This window comes from Carcharodon carcharias, chromosome 11, assembly GCF_017639515.1.
Source record: "Carcharodon carcharias isolate sCarCar2 chromosome 11, sCarCar2.pri, whole genome shotgun sequence".
Classification (NCBI taxonomy): Eukaryota; Metazoa; Chordata; class Chondrichthyes; order Lamniformes; family Lamnidae; genus Carcharodon; species Carcharodon carcharias.
In genome coordinates, this window is record NC_054477.1 from 29104352 (window position 1) to 29127585 (window position 23234).

At 41.6% G+C, this 23234-nt stretch overlaps 1 protein-coding gene across 5 annotated transcripts in view; it reads right to left on the reverse strand.

The window, feature by feature from the left end:
- Positions 1–2446: 2446 nt before the first annotated feature.
- Positions 2447–23234, reverse strand: part of mgat4a (alpha-1,3-mannosyl-glycoprotein 4-beta-N-acetylglucosaminyltransferase A) — a 264810-nt gene continuing 244022 nt past the window's right edge. For 4 of the 5 annotated variants that reach the window (XM_041199181.1, XM_041199180.1, XM_041199183.1 and 1 more), the window contains 3 exons: positions 14743–14818; positions 7234–7346; positions 2447–5921 (listed from right to left, as the gene is read on the reverse strand). In XM_041199181.1, coding sequence (XP_041055115.1) covers positions 5895–5921; positions 7234–7346; positions 14743–14818 — 216 coding nt within the window. In that variant the 3' untranslated portion in view covers positions 2447–5894. Of the gene's footprint in view, positions 5922–7233; positions 7347–14742; positions 14819–23234 lie in introns of those variants that run through there. The other variant, XR_005944430.1, reaches the window with a different exon arrangement.

Consider the following 23234-nt stretch of genomic DNA (forward strand, 5'->3'; position numbering starts at 1 on the left):
CCCATCCACCCCCCCACCCCATGCCAACTTAGTGCCCCTCACACCCCTATACCAACTTAGATCACCAAGCTACTCCTAACCGTGTCCGGCCCATCTCCCGCGCATCCGCCCTCAGACCTTCTTCTCCCTCCCAGAAACATGATAGGGTCCCCCTTGTCCTCACTTATCACCCCACCAGCCTCCGCATTCAAAGGGTCATATTCCGCCATTTCCGCCAACTCCAGCATGATGCCATCACCAAACACATATTCCCTTCACCCCCTCCCGGCAGCATTCCATAGGGTTTGTTCCCTCCGTGACACCCTGGTCCATTCCTCCATCACCCCCTACACCTCAACCCCCTCCCAAGGCACCTTCCCATGCAACCGCAGAAGTTGCAACACCCGCACCTTCACTTACCCTCTCCTCACCGTCCAAGGGCCCAAACACTCCTTTCAAGTGAAGCAGCATTTCACTTGCACTTCCCTCAACTTAGTCTACTGCATTCATTGCTCCCAATGCGGTTTCCTCTACATTGGAGAGACCAAATGCAGACTGGGTGACTGCTTTGCAGAACACTTTCGGTCTGTCCACAAGCATTACTCAGACCTCCCTGTCGCTTGCCATTTCAACACTCCACCCTGCTCTCATGCCCACATGTCCGTCCTTGGCTTGCTGCATTGTTCCAGAGAAGCTCAACGCAAACTGGAGGAACAGCACCTCATCTTCTGACTAGGCACTTTACAGACTTCCGGACTGAATATTGAGTTCAACAATTTTAGATCATGAACTCTCTCCTACATCCCAATCCCCTTTCTGATTTTCCCCCTCCTTTTTGTTTTTTCCAATAATTTATATAGATTTTTCTTTTCCCACCTATTTCCATTAATTTTAAATGTATTTCCATCCATTGTTTTATCTTTACCTTTTAGCCTTTTTCGATTCCTTCACCCCCACCAGGGCTATCTGTACCTTGCTTGTCCTACTTTCTACCCTTAATTAGTACATTCCTTTAGATGATATCACCACCTTCAACACCTCTTTGTCCTTTTGTCTGTGACATCTTTTGGTTATCTCCACCTATCACTGGCCTTCTATCCAGCTCTTCTTGTCCCACCCCTCCCCTTCCCTCCCCCTTAAACCAGCTTATGTTTCACCCCTTTTCTATTTCTCCTTAGTTCTGTTGAAGAGTCATACAGACTCAAATTGTTAACTGTGCTCCTCTCCAGATACTGCCAGACCTGCTGAGTTTTTCCAGATATTTTTGTTTTTGTTCTTGTTAATGGGCATTGAAGTCTCCCAGTCCTTGCTATGCTCATTGTGTCTTCCAAGTGGTTTTCAACATGGAGGAGTACTGATTCATCAGCCAAGCGAAGGCAGCAGGTTGTGATCAGGAGGAGGTTTCTTTGCCCATGTTTGACCTGATGCCATGAGACTTTATGGGCTCCAGAAGCAATGTTGAGAGCTCCCAGGGCTACTCCCTCCTGCCTGTATGTCACTGTCACCACCTGTGGTTGATCTATCCTGCCACTGGAACAAGGGCACACCCAGAGATAGAGATAGAGGGGCCTCGAGAGCTGGCTGAGCATATGAACTGGGAGGAGTAGGCCATTTGTTACTCAACCCTGCTCTGCCATTCAATAAGGTCATGGCCAATCTGATTTTAATTTCACATCCCTGCATTTTCCTGATAACCTTTCACCCTCTAACTAGAATCTATCTACCCCCGCCTTAAAGATGTTCAAGGGCTCTGCCTCAACCACCTTTTGAGAAAAAGAATTCCAAAGTCTCAATCCTCTGAGAGGAATTTTTTTTCCTCATCTCTGTCCCAAATGAGCGACCCGTGAGTCTGAAACAGTGACCCTAAGTTCTAGATTCATCCACAAGAGGAAATATCCTTTCCACATTCACCGTCAAGTCCCTTCAGCACCTTATATGCTTCAATCAAAAGGTACGATTGTGTGAATATGAATATGTCAATTTGCTGCTTGACTAGTCTGTAGGATAATTCAATTTTTGAACATTTCTTCATATGTTAATAAGAATGATTTTGATGGGCCTACTGGGCTGGGTGGTCCATCAGGTTTTATTCTTATTAGTTTTCATAGCAGTTTGATACAACTGAAGGCTTTCTAGGCTATTTCAGAGGGCAGTTAAGACATTAGCGTGGATCTTGAATCACACATAGGTTAGACAGAGTACGGATGGCAGATTTCCCTCCTTAACAGCACAGTGAACCAGATTGGTTCTTACAGCAATCTGGTCGTTAGATGGCCATTATTACTGACGCTAGCTTTTTATTTCAGAATTATTTAATTAATTGAATTTAAATTTAAAACAACCGTCAAAGTGGGATTTGATCGTCTCTCCAGATCATTAGCTCAAGCCTCTGGATTACTAGTCCAGTAACATAACCAATATTCTCCCATGCTGGCAAACTGCAAAGAACATTCCATACAAGGGCTTATTTAATGCCAAAGCTGACATCAAAATGTAGCAATTTATTACACAATGGACAGAAGTTAAAGGAGCCAATTATACAGAACATTCTACACATAATTACAATGTAAAGTATAACAAGTTCAATTTTATTACAACTATGTTCATTGCAAAGTTATGGCACACTTATGAAAATAATGCAGACCATTGATGAAAGGCACATTGACATGAACAGAAGCAGGTGCATTGTAGCATTGTTACAAATACAGAACATAAACATATCAATAAAAATAAGCAAAAGCATTGTATTTCAAGAAGAGACTTATCTGTGGCACATTATGTAAAAGGGATAATACCAGAGTCACAATAAATCTATATTTCATTTTTTTAAAAAAGTGTTACAGATGAGCCCTATTTGATTTAGGTCAGTTCCTATTTACTAGACAATAGCTGATCTTAACATGCTGGTTTACCAAGATTTTTTTTAAAAAAGCAAATCACTGTGCAAATAGGGATTTGGCAGTAAATCACCTCAAATAGCTCACACCTAGCAAAGTTTCAACTTTGTTTTTCTAATTTTAAATGCAACGATTAAAAATCAAGCCCCAGCCCTTCAAACAAAGTTACTGCACTGTATCAAAATTAAAACATCCTGTTACAGAATTTGATACAGTTTTGTGAACAATGAGTACAGGTTAATGTTATAATTCCCAGCAGTAACAGAAGCGCATTTGTAATGTACATGGAGATATGAAATGCATTATCCATCCTGAGGATATTCCAAGGTGTTCCACATCCAATGAATTAATGTTGATGTGCCCCCACTGATTTCATGCTGTCAAACTACCCAGCAAGTTGTGGAGGCTGCGATTTGCAGATTTAAGAAAACATGGGCCAGCGTTAAGCCTTAAAAGAAATGCACCAGAGGTATTTTTTCCATCTTTGATTGACTTTTAATTACTTTGCAAAAAGAAATCGCAACAAAGATAAGCAAAGACCACGGCTAGTTTATAAAATTCTTTTCTTGCATTTGTTCTGATCTAGCCCCTGGACAAATGGCCAGCACACAGCAACAACAGTGGGAAATCATATAAATACAACTTACACAGGATGAAGGGGCGGGGAGGGGGGCCTGGGAGAGGTGGACGCCGAGGTGTCAAAAATAGATCCGCAGCATCTTATATTTTGAAAAATCTGATTCCCGATTTGCATTCAGAAAGGTTTAATCTATGGTGACTTGATTAAAAAGGAATCACACAATTTGACCAGATGCATTGGCCTAACTTTTGCTTTTAAAAAGGGAGTTACTTCCATCATTTATCCTACTTTGCTGATGAAAATGGCTTTATTAAAAGATTTAAAACCAAAATTGATTTGATCATGCATTGGCTTCATCTTATAAATAATTGTAAAAAAATCTTTTTTTTCCAGTCATTTCTTACTTATTCAATAACTATTCCATAAAACTAATATACCTGGTCCATAGAGACCCTTGAGGAAAGAGGGTCTGACGACAGATCTACACACAAATTATTGACCAGTCTTTTTATTTTACAGATGCTGACTGGCCTGCATTTCCGGTTTTTAGTTCAGAGTCCCTCAATATTTAGGCAGTTTATTTTATGACAGTGAATGATACGAAGATAATGATTGTGACATTGGCACGACTAAAATGCACTTTTTGGAGCAAAGCATCAACTTCAACTATGATATCTCTTCACGAAGGTAACTTTTTCCTGGTTGTCCATGTGTTCTTTCCCTCTTTCTCTATACTCCTCTCCAACATATACAAGCTACCAATTACTTTGATGTAGTTGATAGAAAGACAGAACTAAAGTCTGTCGTAAGCTTTTCAATGGTTATTTTTTTCCAGGCTTCAAAAACTATGATTGTCCAATTTAAATAGAATTTTTAAAAATAAATAGGATTACTGAAAACATGAACGCTCATCTACATCCTGTGTTTCATTTTTCATATTGCACTTATTAATGTGAACTTTGGCTATTCTACACAGTTACCATCATGATTTATATCCTCCTCCAACAGAGGAACCCATCTTCCAATAACTACAATTCAAAACATTATTAAAACTAGACCACCAGTTTAATGTATGATTGCACATGATCATAGTTGTCTAGTTAAATGCAGATTGCCTGCCTATACCAGCTGAAGAAGCTTTCCAGCGGAAAATTGGGAGGGTTTTATTGAACAGCTCATATATCTGACAGGTTACAGTTAAGCAAATATTTTGGACAAAGTTGTCAACTATCAGCATTTATAGATTTGATATAGTACACATGGAAAAACAGCATGTTAACCCTGTATCCAGTTCATCCAGCTCATGGTTTCAAAAATAAAATATTCAAAAGTGTGTTTTTGCTAAGAAAAATGATCCACATTACTAGAAAAAAACTTGCAGCATTTTATTGACAGTGTAAGGTTCCTTTTAAATAGAGATGAGACAAAGCTGATACCTATAGGTTTTTTTTTTGCCTTGTGGATGCTGCATTTCAGTATTATATAAGTGATATATTACTTTTCTAAAAATGCTTTTAGGAGCTTATCAAGAATATTTACCCATAAACAAGATAAGTAGTAAGAGAGATTTTCACTCCTTCTTGGCCTCCTTGTTCGTGAATAACTTGTTAAAAAATGTAGAGAAGAATTGTTGCCTGCTATCAGCTCAATATTACCAATATTAGCCAGCTGTAGTAACATGATACTTAAGGCACATAAGTCCTTACGTGCCTCAATGCAGCTGGAACCTAATGTGATGCAGCCGCATCTCAAGAAAATTGGCAAATTTCAACATTCACAAGTCAAGGCTTTGAAAAGGCAATTTCTTTCCTTCATAAAAATGAAGCGCTTCTTCAGAAGTCAACATAATTGTCTAGAAATTAAATACAATATTTTTGATCAAACATCTACCTGGAATGCCTCAAAACATGACACACATCTGTGCAGTGCATATTTACAATAAATTAAAAGGTTACTTTCTCTCCTTAACCAATCCTCTCTCGCCTGTTTGTACAGTGTCTGTCCCTGATACACAAGTTATGTTCAAAATTTGTAACATGTTTAACCTCTTTATACAGAAGTAGTCTCACTTGTTTGCTTATTTTTACTCAACATTTAGGAACGTTTTACTGGTAAGATGGGTAACAAAAAAATACATTTACACCTTAGCCAAACTCATGAAGAGAAGAAGTCTATTAGCTTCCGATTACCAAAAAGATTCAGCTGATAATTCTTCAAAATTAGGATTGTTACATAGAAAATTACAGTAGATTTCACAGGAGGTAGTGCTTGGGAACAATGAACATCCACGGTGATCAGACGATGAGGCGATATATCCACGAGTTCTGCGATCAGTATCAACACTTCTTTATTAAAGAGTATTTATTAAGATCTTAAATTGCAGTGAGACCTTTTTCTTTATAAAACAAGATTCCTTCTCAATCTCCTTTAAATACTGATTAATTGGCAGCTTTTTTAAGTTGGATCTGGAAAAGAAAAGGGCATAATATTATAGGCGAAGAGAAAGGTGCTCAGTAGTCATAAAAACAGTGAACTTCATGACAAATTGGTTCAATTTTTGAAGCATTCGGAGCACATTTTGGAGCATTCAATGACACCCTAGTTTAGAATAACCTCATCTAGCCCTAAAACACTCAGGTCTCTGCACTCCCTAATTTTCATCACTCTATTGGCAGCTGTGCCTTCAGGTGCCTGGACCTTAAGCTCTCTAATGCCCTCAGCAAACCTCTCCATATCTTTTTGTCTTTCTTCCCCAATGAGCCACTCCTGAAAACTACCTCTTTGACCAAGCTTTTGGTCACCTGTCCTAATATTTCTATGTGACTCGGTGTCAAATTTTGTCTGAAACATTATGATGTTTTAGTAATTAAAAGGTGCTATACAAAGGCAAGATGTATTGGTATAAATAAATTTTATAAAACAGATTGCTTGATCCATTAAGAAAAAATATTCAATATTTCCTCTTAGTTTCCACTTCTGCAGATTATTTAGCCTGAGGAATGCTCACAGGGACCTATCCGTATCTTAAGTCAATGATGCTCTGTGTTGAGGCCATAGTGCTTGTAACCCCCAAATATGAAACCATGGTCAGCAAGATGCTGATTACACTAACTCCCAGTCCCCCTCCCCTTCCCTACTTACTGGCCCAGTTTTTTAGGCAATAAGCAGTTTAAACTTAATGAAGACCACCTGACAGTTGGTTCTTAGCGGTACTTATGGTGGAAAAAGCCAAGTACAACTCTGGCGAGTAGCAGCATGTAGAAATAAAATGACTAAATATTCTAAGAGCATTACAGCATAATGCATAACATTCTCTTTGCTAATTAAAGCTCTGAAGCTTTTTAAAACAAATCTGGAGATTGAGCTATGATTTCAGATGAGACAGCAAACCAAGGGCCCTTATGCGCTCTCAGGTGGGATCAAAAGATCCCAGGGCACTATATCAAAGAAGAGCAGGGCAGTTCTCTCCGATGTCCTGGTCAATATTTATCCATCAACCATCATCGCTGAAAAAAAAACAGATGATCTGGTCATCATCTCTTTGCTGTTTGGGGAACATTGCTGTGTGCAAATTGGCTGCTGTCTTCTCTATATTGCAAACGTGACTGCACTACATGAAAGGCACTATATAATTGTATATGTTTGTGTAGGTTTGTTTCAAATTTTAAAGAATGACTTTCCACATGACCTTTAAGCCAGTTCCCCAAGTAATAGTTTGTTCCTGGCATCACACAACATTTTGAATATCAACACGGAATGTGTTGTGTGACATCTCACCTCGTCAAGAAGAGCCCACACATTGGAGTCTTGTAAAACTGACAGCCTAATGGCAGTGATAGGATTCAATCTCAGGTCAATAGCACCTTCAGCTACTCCATTCGCAAATCTACCTACACATACAAGGAAGGAAGAAAAACACACATGAATTGCTTTTTGTTTAGGTCGAAGTGAAAAGTGACCACCATTATTCGCTGAATTAATAAGGAGAGATTTAAAAAACTCCTGGAAGAAGCTAGGAAGGTGCCCCAGTTTGGCATCACTATTTATATTAATAAAATTGTTATAAAGACATGCTTTATATTGAAAATGACTTCATTTTTTTATGGCCTGAATTCGCTGGCTGCGTTTTAAAAGATTGAACAACAGCATTTCAGTGACTTAAACAGCAGCTTCTAAGACGGCTGGACATTTGCATGACTGTACCTTATAAATTCCAAAGTCATTAAAATGGTGTCAGATGATCTAGAAGAACCCTTCAAAGATAATCACCTTAGAAGAATGTGAACGAGCCCATCTCCTGACCCATTCACAAAACACCCAGACAGTACTTGTGTAGTTGACTGGGTGGGGAAAAAAGTCATTAGATGAAATCACTTTGAACAGTGGACTCTGGCTGAGAAACAACCTCATCCAGCTATAATCTAATCATGTCTAAACCATGGACTTGGAATCAACTTGCTATGACCTCGTTTGGGCAACTGGTCAGTTGGTCAGAGGGATCATGTGATTAGCCAACTAACCCTCCATTTGTGTTTTTAAAACTGATTTTCTCCAGACCACAGAACAGAAGGTGGTGGTCCCTGAGCAGACGCACTCTCTCCCCATCTACATCCATCCTGAAATTTTGACCCCTGCCTGTTGGTTGATCACCCACATGCCTCAGGCAGTGTTTTGAGAATAAACCCAGCAGCTGCTCCCTCCAAAAGAAAAGATAAATCATCTGTCAACATCTTTAAATTGCCTCAGCACTTAATCCAGAATGACCATCAAGCCAAGCCCTAGCCCAGTCATCAATCTATAAGATCTGTATAACACTGATTTTTATTGGGCTTTAACAAAATGACTCAATCTATCCCCTCATTGTGTAACTTGGTGTGTGTGTGTGCTTCTTTGAATGCGTGTGAGAGAGAGTTGGAGCATTTTTATTTACATTGAGCAGCTAAGTTCCAGGATCTGGTGCTATCCCAGCTGAGGTCTATAAAGCTGGACATCAGTATCTGGTCAAAAAGCTCACTGAACTCTTTCAGTCTTTCTGGGAGCAAGGAACGATTCCGCAAGAATATAAAGATGCCTCCGTTGTCCACCATTGTACAAGTGGAAAGGGACTCATCAACCTTGCAATAATCAGAGGAATCTCACTCCTCTCCATCACCAGCAAAATCTTTGCCAGAATCCTTCTGAACCGTCTCGTGTAACATCTTGACCAAGATGTTGACTAAAAAGATAATAAAGAGGCAGAAAGCAGCATATGAGAGAAAGCTATCTAGCAATATAAAACCAGATAGTAAGAGTTCCTACACGTATTTGAATAGGAAAAGAGTAACTAAAACTCTAGACAGACAATCTGGGGAATTGATAATGAAAAACAAAGAAATGGTAGAGACGTTGAACAGATATTTTGCGTTAGTCTTCACAGCAGAAGACTTAGAATACTCCCCAAAGACAACTGAAAATCAGGAGGTGATAGGGAATGTAAAACAATGACCATCACCAGGAAAACCATTAGACTTAAAGGCCGACTAGTTCCCAGGAGCAGATGACCTGCATCCTAGGGTCTTAAAAGAAGTGGCAGCACAGATAGTAAATGCATTGGTTATAATCTTCCAAAATTCCTTAGATTCTGGAAGGATCCCAGTGGATTGGAAAATAGCTAATGTAACATCTTTACTCAAAATGGAGGAAGGCAGAAAGCAAGAAACCATAGGCAAGATAGCCTAACATCTGTCATAGGGAAAGTGCTAGAATTCATTATTAAGGGGGCAATAGCAAGACACTTAGAAAGTCACGATGTGATCAGACAGAGCCAACATGGCTTTGCGAAAGAGAAATCATTTTTAATTGATCTATTAGAGCTTTTTGACAAAGTAACATTAAAGGTGGATAAAGGGGAACCAGTAGATGTGGTGTACTTGGATTTCCAAACAGCATTTGATAAGATGCTACATCAAAGGTTACTACACAAAATATAAGAGCACATGGTGCAGGGGTTAATATATTAGCATGGATAAATGATTGGTTAGGTAATAGGAAGCAGAGAGTATGGATAAATGGGTCTTTTTCAGATTAGCAAGCTATAACTAGTGGGGTAGAACCACAGGGGTCAGTGCTGTGTCCTCAACTATTTACAATCTATATCACTGAATTGGATGAAGGGACCAAATGTATGGTAGCTAAATTTGCTGATGACACCAAGATAGGTCAAGATGAGGTATGGAACCTGCAAATGGATATAGACAGGTTAAGTGAGTGGACAAAAATTTGGCAGATGGAATATAACATGGGTAAATGTTAATTTGTCCATTTTGGCAGGAAGAATAGAAAAGCAGTGTATTATTTAAATGGAGCGAGATTGCAGAACTCAGTGCTACAGAGGGTCTGGGTGTCCTGGTACATGAATCATAAAGTTAGCATGCAGATACAACAAGTGATTAGGAAGGCAAATGGAATGTTGGCATTTATTGCAAGGGGCATGGAATATAAATGTGGGGAAGTTTTACTGCAGCTGTACAGGGCCTTGGCGAGACCACATCTGAAACATTGTGGACAGTTTTAGTCTCCTTATTTGAAAAATATATAATTACTTTAGAAGCAGTTCAGAGAAGGTTCGCTTGACTCAGGCTTTGGATGAAGGATTTATCTTATGAAGAAAGGTTGAACAGGTTAGGGCTATACCCATTGGAGTTTAGACGAACGAAACATATAAGACCTTGAGGGGATGGGATACAAACACTCAATTTTTACAATGCTTTCTTCAATAATCGGGACTCTCTACACTCTGCTTCAACTAATGTGAACAGCAAGAAGCGCTGTCTATAAGAAAAACTAGAGAAATGTTGGGCCCTAAGCAAAGGAGGGCATTTTTTTTCTTAAAAGGCAGGTTACCCATTTTCAGGTCTATCTTACAAATGAAGGTTATATTTTGCACAGCTTAGGTAAGACATGAAGGGCATCAACCCCTCTAGACCAGAAATGTCACTGTAAAGATGATAGGGTCAACTGCACAGGCATAAACAAGATAGTCACAGCCTGAAAATTGAATGAGGTCAGCCTGTTTATGCTAGCATTCTGGTTCTTGCCATCCTGGATAGAGTCTTTTTTTCCCGACAGAAGGCCACCTGTAATAAGCAAATTGAAGTACTTCGGATCCTGATTGGAATTTGGAGCTATAACTCCGTATTCAGCATTGAGCAGGCACGTGGTTCTTAAAAGGAGCACTGCAGGACACTCAGATAAATGGCCGAGCAAGTGTGTAGGGTTTTTTTTTCTGGCAGAGCCAAGGGGATCAAAAGTTAAGGTTTGATAGGTGACACCAGACTCAAGCCGCAGGAATGCTTTCACCCACCTTTATGAAGAATATGATGTCAGGTGTTTTTTTTTGTGTGTGTTTTTTGAAAAGTTTTGCAGGAAGGTTCAAGAGAATGTTACTGTTGTAAAACCAATATTCAATGATTAACTTCCACATGCACTTGACCAGCTGGGTCAGCAGAGAGAGAGAAAAATTGACACAGTAAAGTAAAAAACAGATGCTTCTTGTTTTCAAGCAATTGGATAGATGCAGTTTTGCTTTCTATGTGACAAAGCTTACCTCATTCACAGTATATGTGGAAAGAAAAAAATTGTTGCAATTTTCAATTTCAAAAAAAAATTGAAGCTTTTAACAGTTACGAATATATTCTCCCTTTACCTAATGACCAATTAGTTATTGAAATGAGTTGTTATTTATACATTTATGGCACCTTTACGACCCACCGAAATTACAACGTCCTTGCAGAATGCTCTGTAAATGTAGTCAATAAATATATTTTAAAATAGGCATTTTCATGTGCACGTTTATTTGGAGAAATATATGAGATGTTAAGGCTTCTAATGGGCTCCTAATGTAAAAATAAATGCCAAATCATACCACTAGATGGAGGACTTCATTATGGTGGAGTGTTGACCTTCTCTATTAATAACTTCTCTTAACTAATTTAAGACTGCATTGCTGCTTGTAAAGGACAATTTATGGGAGGGTTCCAAAGAGCTCCCCAGTGGTAGATCTTAGGATCCACTGTGAAATCTGTTATCCTGCTACAGACCTGTCATTTATTGAGTGCCTTCTACTGGTCATTGGGAGCTTGGAGCCAAAAGGCAAAATAGCTGTGTAAAAAAAGACAAATTCCTTACTTTCTTCATCCATTCACTTGCAGCCATTTAGGCCCAGGGCTGCAAGGTATTTCAGTGAATGTGTGCCAGCAGTAACTGCCTGCACCATGCTGACTAGACTGGCAGGAATCAGGAATTCATGCTGCTTGCTCTATTTCAAATCCCAATCCAGGGCTTGAGCACAAAAATCAAGGCTGACGATCCAGTGTAGTACTGAGGGAGCACTGCACTGTCAGGGTGCCATCTTTCGGAAAAGACATTAAACCGAGGCCCCTTCTGCCTGCTTGGATGGATGTAAAAAATTCCATGACACTATTTCGAAGAAAGGCAAGGGGAGCTATCACCGGTGCCCTGGCCAACGTTTATCCCTCAATCAATGTCACGAAAAACAAATTATCTGGTCATTATTACACCGCTGTTTGTGGGAATTTGTTGAGCGCAAATTAGATGCTGTGTTTCCTACACTACAGCAGTGGCTATTGTTTTAGGGTGAGATGGTGGCATAATGGTAATGTCACTGGACTAGCAAACCAGAGGCCCAGGCTAATGACTTGGGGACATAATGGGTTCAAATCCCACCACAGCAACTGGTGGAATTTGAATTCAATTAATAAAACTGATATAATATAACAATTATCAGCGATCGTTGTAAAAACCCATCTGGTTCACTAATGCCCCTTAGGGAAGGAAAACTGCTGTCCTTACCCAGTGTGGCCATGAGCAACATGGGTGACTCTTAACTGTCTTCTGAAATGGTTCAGTTCAAGGGTAATTTGGGATTTGCTGGCGATGCCCACGTCCCATGAAAGAATAAAATATACTACATTTCAAAAATTATTTCATTAGTTGTAAGGCATTTTGATATGTCTGGTGGTCATGGTGCTATATAGATGCAGAACTTCCTTTTTTTTATTTGTTGTGCATAGTTAGTATCTATTTGCTGTTATCTGCCAGTTCACCCTATAATATGAACATACGAATTAGGAGCAGGAGTAGGCCACTTGGCCCCTTGAGCCTGCTCTGCCATTCAAAAAGATCATGGCTGATCTGATTATAACTGCAACTCCATGTGCCCGCCTACCCCTGATAATCTTTCACCCCTTTGTTAATCAAGAATCTATCTAGCTCTGCCTTATAAATATTCAAAGTCTCTGCTTCAACTGCCTTTTGAGGAAGAAAGTTCCAAAGATTCATGACCTTCAGAGAAAAAATGTCTCCTCAGCTCCACTTTAGCTGAGCAGCCCCTTATTTTTAAACAGTGGTCCCTAGTTCTAGATTCTCCCACATGAGAAAACATCCTCTCCACCTCCATGCTGTCAAGACCCTTCAGGATCTTAAAGGTTTCAATCAAGTCGCTTCTTACTCTTCTAAACTCCAGTGGATACAAGCCTAGTCTGCCCAACCTTTCCTCAGAAGACAACCCACCCATTCTAAGTATTAGTCCAGTAAATCTTCTCTGAACTGCTTCTAACGCATTTACATCTTTCCTTAAATAAAGAGACCAATGCTGTACACACTACTCCAGATGTGGTCTCACCTGTATGACTGATGCATAACCTCCCTACTTTTGTAAAACAAAAACAGAATTACCTGGAAAAACTCAGCAGGTCTGGCAGCATCGGCGTAGAAGAAAAGAGTTGACGTTTCGAGTCCTCATGACCCTTCAACAGAACTGTTGAAGGGTCATGAGGACTCGAAACGTCAACTCTTTTCTTCTCCGCTGATGCTGCCAGACCTGCTGAGTTTTTCCAGGTAATTCTGTTTTTGTTTTGGATTTCCAGCATCCGCAGTTTTTTTGTTTTTGTCTCCCTACCTTTGTATTCAATTCCCCTCACAATAAACAATAACTTTCTTAATTTCTTGCTGTACCTGCATACTAGCCTTTTGTGATTCATGCACTAGGATACCCAATCCCTCAATCTCAGAGCTCTCACCATTTAGATAATATGCTTCTTTTTGTTCTTCCTGCCAAAATGGACAATTTCACATTTGCCCACATTGAAAGTCACCATAGCCCCACAGTCTGCTCTCTCATTAGAAAGAGACAACTGGCAGTGAGTTTAACTTTAGGGTCACTACACCTCAGGCAAGGGATGAGGTTAAGAAGGCAGGGCCTTCATGGATGACCTCAGCCGGTGCAGGAATTGAACCCATGCTGTTGGCGTCACTCTGCATCACACACCAGCAGTCCAGCAGAGCTAACCCACATTATACTCCATTTACCAGATCTTTTCTCACACACTCAACCTATGTCCCTTTGTAGCCTCCTTACATCCTCTTCACAACTTACTTTCCTACCTATCTTTGTGTCATTAGCAAATATAGCAACTAAACCTTCAGTCCCTTCATCCATGTCATTTATATAAATTGTAAAAAGTTGAGGCCCCAGCACTGATCTCTGTGGTGCACCACTCGTCACATCCTGCCAACCAGAAAAAGACACACTTATGCCAACTCTCTATTTCCTGTTAGCTAGCCAAAATTCGATCCATGCTAATATGTTATCCCCTACAACATGAGCTTTTATTTTCCGCATTAACTTTTGATGCGGCACCTTATAAAATGTCTTCTGGAAATCAAAGTACAGTACGTCCACTGGTTTCCCACAGGAGAACAACTGAACTTCAGCCTTGTCCAATTAACAATAGCATTTTAATTGCAGCAATAGAGGCCGGAGAAATGTGAACAATTTTACTGTATTTAACATGTGAAACAGAACATGCACACCCACAGAGGATTTCCTTTGGGGGAAGTCATATGAAAGTGAAGCTAAATTCAGACAGGGATGAGGTTACAGTGGGGGGCTAAGAGGATACTTATGTGGTAACTCTCACACCTCCCACCCCCGATAAGATTAGATTTATGTCAAAGAAGTCAAGTTCTGTGAAGGGAAATAGCAGTAGCAGGCTGTTAACTGGGGTTTCTGCTGATAGACAAATTGTACATTCATCTGCTGTCCCCTCCCTCATTATTGCACACACGAGCACTATGGTGTTACATTGAAATGTCTGCCACCCAGGCCTTAAAATATTTAATATAGAGGATGGCTAGAAAACCTGGTTTTAAAAATAAGTTATATGTCACTATCAAAGCAAAGGATGGTGATGGTGACTATCACTTGGAAAAAGTTTCAAACTATACCTATTCTGAAAAATCCATCTTCAGTGCGCTTATATCTTGATTCTTTGGTCTCCTGAAGCAATTCGGATCCTGAATCCTAAATGAATTAATCAGATAAAACAATCAATAACATTTGCTATCTGCAGACGAAGGAACTGTACAGTTTTTGAAATCACAAAATCAATCTTCATCAAATCTGCAAAATCCATAAGGTTCTAACTGTCTCTTTTGTTTAAGAAAAGTAACTTTAATTACTGACTGAGGTTTAGCTTTCACAACCAAGAGATTCATTTAGCTACAGGGAATGGTCTTGCATACAACACATCCTCTTGAATAAACAAGAAATAATGTTAGAGGCCTCTTGTGCATCAACCCCATTCCATTGGCAGTTGCGCCTTTAGCCATCCAAGCTCTGGTCTGGAACTGCCTATCTAAGCCTCTCCACCCCCCTTCTCCTTCTTAAAACCAACCTTTCTTACTAAACTCTTGGTCACCCCTCCCAATGTCCCCCTCTTTGGCCCGGTCTAATTATACCTTTGTGAAGTCCCTTAGAACATTTTTCCATGTTAAAGGTTACACTGCTGGTTTCAGTGCAATTCACCCAAATTTGAGCAAACCAGCTCAAAAGACCAAGAGATTTCAAGTGCAAGTTACCTATTAGAAATCAAGCTCCCACAATCTATTGGCGCCAGTTTAAAACACCAGTGCGTTGGATACCTGCCCCACCTACAAAACTGGTCGGGCGTCCAGGCTGATTTATCACAATGCAGAATTTCTGTGCATTTATGGGTCTACAAGTTGACTAAAAATTAAGCTTTCTTTTAGAAGGCGCAATTGGCATTAATAAGCATGTTTTAAAAATAAAAAATATTTAAATTACCAAGAAACTGACCACTACATTGATGAACCTAGTAAATGGCTCTGTATAGTTTTTAACGTGATTTTCAATTATTTAAAGCCAGGTTATTCACAGCTGGTATACTAGGCAGGTTAAGAATTTCTAAATGTGGAGCGAATTCAGAAATCTGGAGTGCAAAGGGACTTGGGAGTCCAAGTCCAGGATTCTCTTAAGGTTAACTTGCAGGTTGAGTCGGTAGTTGGGAAGGCAAATGCAACATTGGCATTTATTTCGAGAGGACTAGAATATAAAAGCAGGGATATGCTGCTGAGGCTTTATAAGGCTCTGGTCAGACCACATTTAGAATATTGTGAGCAATTTTGGGCCCTGTATCTCAGGAAGGATGTGCTGGCCCTGGAGAGGGTCCAGAGGAGGTTCACGAGAACGATCCCACGAATGAAAGGCTTAACATATGAGGAACGTTTGAGGACTCTGGGTCTATACTCGATGGAGTTTAGAAGGATGAGGGGGGATCTGATTGAAACTTACAGAATACTGAAAGGCCTGGATAGAGTGAACATGGGGAAGATGTTTCCATTAGTAGGAGAGACTAGGACCCGAGCGCACAGCCTCAGAGTAAAGGGAAGACCTTTTAGAACAGAGAATAGGAGAAACTTCTTTAGCCAAAGAGTGGTGAATCTATGGAATTCATTGCCACAGAAGGCTGTGGAGGTCAGGTCATTGAGTGTATTTAAGACCAAGATAGATAGGTTCTTGATTGATAAGAGGATCAAAGGTTACAGGGAGAAGGCAGGAGAATGGGGTTGAGAAACTTATCAGCCATGATTGAATGGCGGAGCAGACTCGATGGGCCGAATGGCATATTTTCTGCTGCTATGTCTTATGGCCTATAAGAATGCTTAGTTTTTGTGTTAGGCCATTTTCAACCATTTTAATAAAACTGCACTAGGTCACTGCTGTGAATTTATCAGGCTGCTATCCAACATCCAGTCCTGGATGAGCAGAAATTTCCCCCAATTAAATACTGCAAAAACTGAAGCGTCAAACCTCCCCAAGCTACTGACTTTATCCTTCTCCCTGACAAGAGTCTGAGAATAACCCTGTTTGTTTGCAAATTTGATGCCATATTTGACCCCGAGACGAGCTTCCAGTCACAGATTCGGGCTAAGACTGATATTTGTACCTCCATAATATTGCCCAATTTTGTCCCTGCCTCAGCTCTTCAGCTGCTGAAGCCCTCTTCAAGAGTGGGGGTGATGACAGCATGGACTATTCCAATGCACACCTGGCTGGTACCCCACATTCTACCCTCTGTAAACTCTGCTGGCCATCTCCTTACTCATACCAAGCCTCATTCATCTATTACCCCTGTGCTTACTGATCTACACAGGCACCCAAAGCCTTGGTTTAAAATTTTCACCCTTGTTTTCAAATCCCTCTTTGGCCTTTCCTCTTCCTAACTTTGTAATCTCCTCCAGCCCCTCATCTCTCTGAGATATCTGTGCTCATCTAATTCTCTACTCTTGAGCATCCCCAAATTTAACTGCTCCACCATTGGGGGCTGTGTCTTCAGCTACCTAGGCCCCAAGCTCTGGAATTCCCTCCCTAAATCTCTCTGATTCTCTACCTCTGTTTCTTCCTTTTAAGGACTGTCTTAAATTTCTCTCCTTGATCAAGCTTCTGTCCAATCTGCCCTCATGTGGTATCACCTTATGTGGCTCAGTATCCAATTATGCTCTATAGCACCTCGGGATATTTCATTTTGTTAAAAGGTGCTATATAAATAAACATTGTTGCTACTACTCTAAATATACCAAGAATTTTTTTTAATGCAAAAATTCTTTAGCATTACATTCTGAAACACTGCCCGATTGTAGTGACTCATGGAAGATTTTTCATTTGACGATATGCAAATGTTTGAGTGGAGGCTTAAGTAACATCTTCTGAAAACTGGTGCAATTTTGGGCACCTGGGCTGTCAATTGCACTCAAAGTGGAAACTCTATTCCATTATTTTAGTCCATTTATGTTGTTGGTCACCAATGCAGATAAACAAGATGGTGCAAGCAATATTGTGCAACACTGGAGTGAAAATATATTAAGCAGTACATGCACTGAGAAAACTCTTCCTATCATTCTGCTGTTCTATTAGGGCTGGGGTGGGTTGCAGTTTCTGCAGGTTTAATCTCCATTGTGTTTGAGCAAGGTTTTCCCTAAACACCGACAATCTGAGCACTATGATATTTGGAAATAGTGCAAAGGCTCCACAGCAATTTAACAAATAACTTTATCGTTTTGAAAGTAACATGATTTTGGAAACCGATCAGAACGTGACCAAATGCAAGAGGAAGAATTCTTATGATCGTTTCATAAATACAGAAATCATAACTCTCTTGTCCCTGAGTCAATGCTCCACTCCAGACTGACGCTTCAGTATGGACGGAAGGCAGCATTGTCAGAGATGCTGGGTTTTTTTTGGCTGAAAGGTTAAACTGAATGGGGAGACAGTGGTGTAGTGGTAATGCCATTGAACTAGTAATTTAATGGCCCAGGCTAATGCTCTGGGGACATGGGTTCAAATCCCACCATGACAACTGGTAGAATTTAAATTAAACTAATCAGTTTGGAATATAAAGCTAAACCATGACAATGATCATCAATTGTTGTAAAAACCCATCTGGTTTTCTTCCCTTTAGGAAAGGGAATCTGCCATCCTTACCTGGTCTGAACTACATGTGACTCCAGACTCTCAGCAATGTGCTTGACTCTTAACTGCCCTCAAATGGCCTAGCAAGCCACTTAGCTCAAGGGAAATGAGGGGTGCACAACAAATGCTGGCCTTGCCAGTGATGCCCATATCCCATCAAAGAATAACGGGGGAAAAAAGTCCTATGTGCATGCTCAGTTGGACAAGAAACACAGGGGAGTGTTCTAGTCAACATTTATCCAATGCCACCAAATATTAGATTATATGGTTATTTGTCTCATTGCTGCTTGTGGGTGCTTGCTGTGCACTAATTGGCTGCCATGTTTCTCTACATTACAACAGTGACTACATTTTAAAAAATGCTCATTGATTGCGAAATGTTTTACGAAGTTCCAAGGCCATAAAAGGAACTATATACAAATACAAGTTTGTTTCCTTGGCTGCTTCATCAGTCTCCACTGTTTCACCTCCAGTTCATTCTGATCTGTGAATCTGACCAACTTTGCTCACATCTCTAAATGCAGGTCAAGTCTGTTGGTCAAATGGGATTAGCCTGAAAGGCATTTGTTCTTTAACAAGACACTTGTAAAACATCTTTTTAAACACCTTCCACAAAATCAATCTAAGCTGATCTGCTTAATGTTCTTCGTCTAACCATTTAGTTGCTTCTTCAAAAACTTTTAAATTTGTCAAACACAAATTCATGCTAGGTGTTGATTACATCTTGGTTTTCTAAATGCACAAAAATGTTATCCCAAAAAATGTATTCCAAGCATTTGCTTATAACTGGCGTTAGACTAATTGGTTTAGTTACCCCATTTATTCTTCTTGTTGTTATATTGGCGACTCTCCAGTCTAATTGCACAGTCTACATTTTGAAGAAGTATTGAAGAATCATGACCAAAGCCTCTCTGATCTTTTTCAATAGCCAAAGATAGAAACTACCGAGGCTTGGTAATTTATCTACCCTGAATTCTCCTAAATTTTTCAGATCCAATTTCCTTTTCTACATTCATCTTCACCAATTGTTCATTACCCTCCCCTAGTTCACCTATATTCTTCACTTCCATCATCATTTGTAAAAACTGATACAGACTATTTACTTCATAGCTCTGTTATACTCTCTCGCCACAGTTAAGAATTTATTGTTTGTAGTCAGACATTACCCCTATGATAATTAATGAGTGCAATATAGATGTTAATTAAACTTTCTGAATTGTGATTCTCTTTCTCATCATTACATCCAAAGTAATGTCCAGAATACGGCATTCAACACAATACTAACAAATGATCTACACCTGATGTGACTATATAATGCACAGAAAGGCGGCAGTAAAATGTACACCTACAATTTGGCATGGTGCCATTACTAATTATTCACACAACTTCCTAGTCAAAGCAGGCAATGAACTATAGATCATTTATGTGGGTGATTTGACTGCATGCATTCCTCACATAAAAATATTAGGCTTTACAGCGAGATTTTCCATTTGAGAAAACAACCCTTTTGACGCTGAATAATAATCACTACAATAAGTTAGGACATAAAATTAATGCTTGGATACAAGTGCATGTTTGTTAAGAAGAGGCAATTCAGGCTATAATCAGACAAAAAAAAATGGATGCTGAGCAAAACAGATATTAAGATCAAAACCTTAATCAGTGGTCAGGGTTGTGTCTTAAAAGGAGAAGGAAAGATTGAGGGAGGGAATTTCAGAGCATAGGGCCTAGGCGATTGAAGGTACAGCAACTAACGGCGATGGGAAGGTAGCTGGGAATTCATAAGAAGCCAGAGTTGAAGGAGCAGAGGGGCCTGGATTTTCACAACAACGGAGAGTCTCTCCGTCATTGCAAAAATGGCAGATGAGGCCCGAATCCAGAATCCCACCCCTGAACATGACATGTACAGTTTGCACGGGGGAGGGAATGGGCCTGGGTTGGGATTAGCGCATGCAAGTTTCATGGAGGCAGCTGCCCATAAAAATCATCATCTGTCTCCACTTGTGAGATTTTGGCGTAAGGGGTGTCTGAAACCCAATGGCCAGAAAGTTTTGCTTGGTGTGCGGGTGTGCGGCCAACATGCTAGAGTGTAAAATAGCAAGCGGCGGCATCTGGTGAGCATCCCAATGTCATCGGGCACTCATCTGATATTGCGCTCGGGCGGGTACGAGCGGGAGTTGGAGCTGCGCCTGCCATCAATTACGAGGCCAGTTAAGACCATTAAAAAGGTAGTTAAGCTGTATTTTATGTTGCCCATGCGATTTCTCACTTGGTGCACAGGCAAAATGAGCAGGTGGGCAGACGATAATTTCAAAAACCTCATCCAAGGACGGGATAAAAAGGGTCAGCAGCATTGCCAGTGAGAGTAGTGAGCAGTTTTGGAGATAGTTTGCAGCTGGTTGCTTATTGGTACTTGGCAGCTTAATCTATGTTCAGGGCTTCATTCTTAGCATTTCCAGGCCTCATTTCAGGACTCATTGCTGTCTGCCAGACCCACTCAGAGGACTCAGGCCATGTGGACCCTTCCAATTATCAGACAGCTTCTGTTACCCTGGGAATGGGGATTGTGGACTCCGCAAGGGGCAGAAAGGAGAGGAGGCCAGGTGATCCTATTCAGCCTCCATGGGAGCAACCTGTGGGGGGAGAGGTGCAGGCACAAAGGACACAGGGCCAGCTGGAAGTCCAAGGCAAAAGGGGCTGCAGAAGACACCACTATCCTGATGCCAGGATTTACAGGTGGCAATGCAGTTACCTCAATATGTCCGAGGTGCAATGCTGAAGGAAGCTCTGCCTCTCCATTTGTCAGATGATTGGGCCTGAGATCAGCTCTGACTGTGGGTGGACATTCCATGCCAGTGGCCCTCAACTTCTGTCTCCGGCTCTTTCCATGGCTCAGTGGGGCATGTGTGTGGAGTGTCCCAATCAGCTGTCCACAGTTGCATCAAGCTGGTGACAGAAGCTCTGTTCAGGGGGGTAAAGACATTTATTCATTTCCGTATGGACGAGGCCAGCCAGGCAGAGCGAGCCAGAGGCTTCGCAGCGATTGCTGGGTTCCCCCGTGTCCAGGTGCCATCGACTGCACACATGTGGCCATCAAGGTGCCAGCGGGTCAGCCGGGTGCCTTCCTCAGCAGGAAGGGCTTCCACTCCATGTATGTGCAGATGGTGTGTTACCATAGGATGCATATTCTGCAAGTCTGTGCAAGGTACCCTGGCAACTCCCATGACGCTTACATCCTGAGATGCACTCCTAGGTGCCAAGGCTCTTCAGTGCTCCAGCCCAATTAGATGGATGGCTGCTTGGTGACAAGGACTATCCATTGAAGAGGTGGCTCATGACACCTCTCCACCATCCAAGAACAGAATCAGTGAAGCGTTACAATATGAGTCATGGCTCCACAACGGCGGCATTGAGAGGACCATAGGTCTTCTCAAGATGCATTTCCGATACCTGGACCATTCGGGGGAGCACTACAATACTCCTCAGATCGGGTGTCATTGATAGTGGTTGCACGCAGTGCTCTCCACAATCTGGCTCTGGCAAGGGGGGACCCACTGGAGGAAGAGGATCCTGATGCAGCTGCACAGGAAACAGATGATGAATCCAATGGTAAGTCAGAAGAGGAGCACGGTTGAAGAGGATACTGAGGGCGTGGAGCCAGACCTCAATAACCTCCAGGGAGGCAGGGACACCAGGGACGCCTTGATCCAATGCTCTTTCAACTAGGCTGCCCAAGATCTGCTTTCCCCTCATGCCAAGGCTGCCGCCTCCATCCCGGATGTCTTAAATGACTATTTCATTTGCACCCAAAGTCCACTCAGTGCCTGTGCAATAAAGTCTCCAGCCACTCACATCCAGCATTACATTTCGGCATGCTCTGCACCAGAAAGAAAAAAGGTGAAGCACACTCAGGCCATCAGAACCAAAGCAAATTTAATGTTATTGTCACATTGAAAGCATAACCACATTAGCATTACTGGTGTTGATGTCCACACCAACAGACATATAAACCAAACATAAATGAACAGAAAATCGCCCATGAATTGTCCCACTTGTGCTTATGGTGCCTTTAACCTATGTTTGCGAGTGCTACGTTTTGGTGCCCCCCTCCATTGGAAATAGCCTGCTGACCGTGCTTTCTTGTTGGCCATCCTCTGGCCAGTGGTGCCTGTGCTGGTCCTGCCCTGGAGGGAGCAGCCAGTGCCACTGCTGGCATCTCCCTAGTCATCGCAGCCTCATCAGATGCCACAGTCACTGGCAGAGGGGCGGAGAAGCTACTGTCATCATTCAGAAGGCCCTGAGAGGAGCTTTCAGAGATGACAAACAGCTTGTGCACCAACATGAGGTTGCTCTGGACCTCCCTGCTCATCACTGATGGACGGGCACCTAGGGTGCCTCATCCATCTCCCACACTGGCATTCAGCAGCTGAAGTCACTGTCTGTGCGAGGGCTTACAGGTCCAAGCAAAACCCCAGGAACCCCTCATTTTGTCCCTGGAGTTGCCTCTTCATGAGAGTTGCCACTTTCTCAATGGAGAAGGCAGTACGCTCGATCATGAGGGTCAATACAGTGCTCATGCTCCACATGGACTCTTCCACAATGGAAACAATGGCACACTGACCCTCTTGGATCTCCGCCAGATCCTCCTGCACATCTCGCTGGACATCCAGCATCTGGCGCCTAATGGATGACTCCAGAGGTTCACCACCTGCCTTTGACTGAGCACAGTCCAGGTCCCCAGCAGTCCTCGAACTGCCGGCGCCCTGGTCACTGTCTGCCTCCGCCTGCACTTCAAGCAAGTGTGAAGTGCCCTCACCAATGTGCACTGACATTCTAGCTGCCGATCTAATGCCCACTGAGGCGCTGGTATCTGCGCTGGTGCCTGGTTCAGAGAGCAGGTGTGACGCAGGTGCAAATGAAGCCTGGTGGTCCTCTGGTGTCAGGGGTG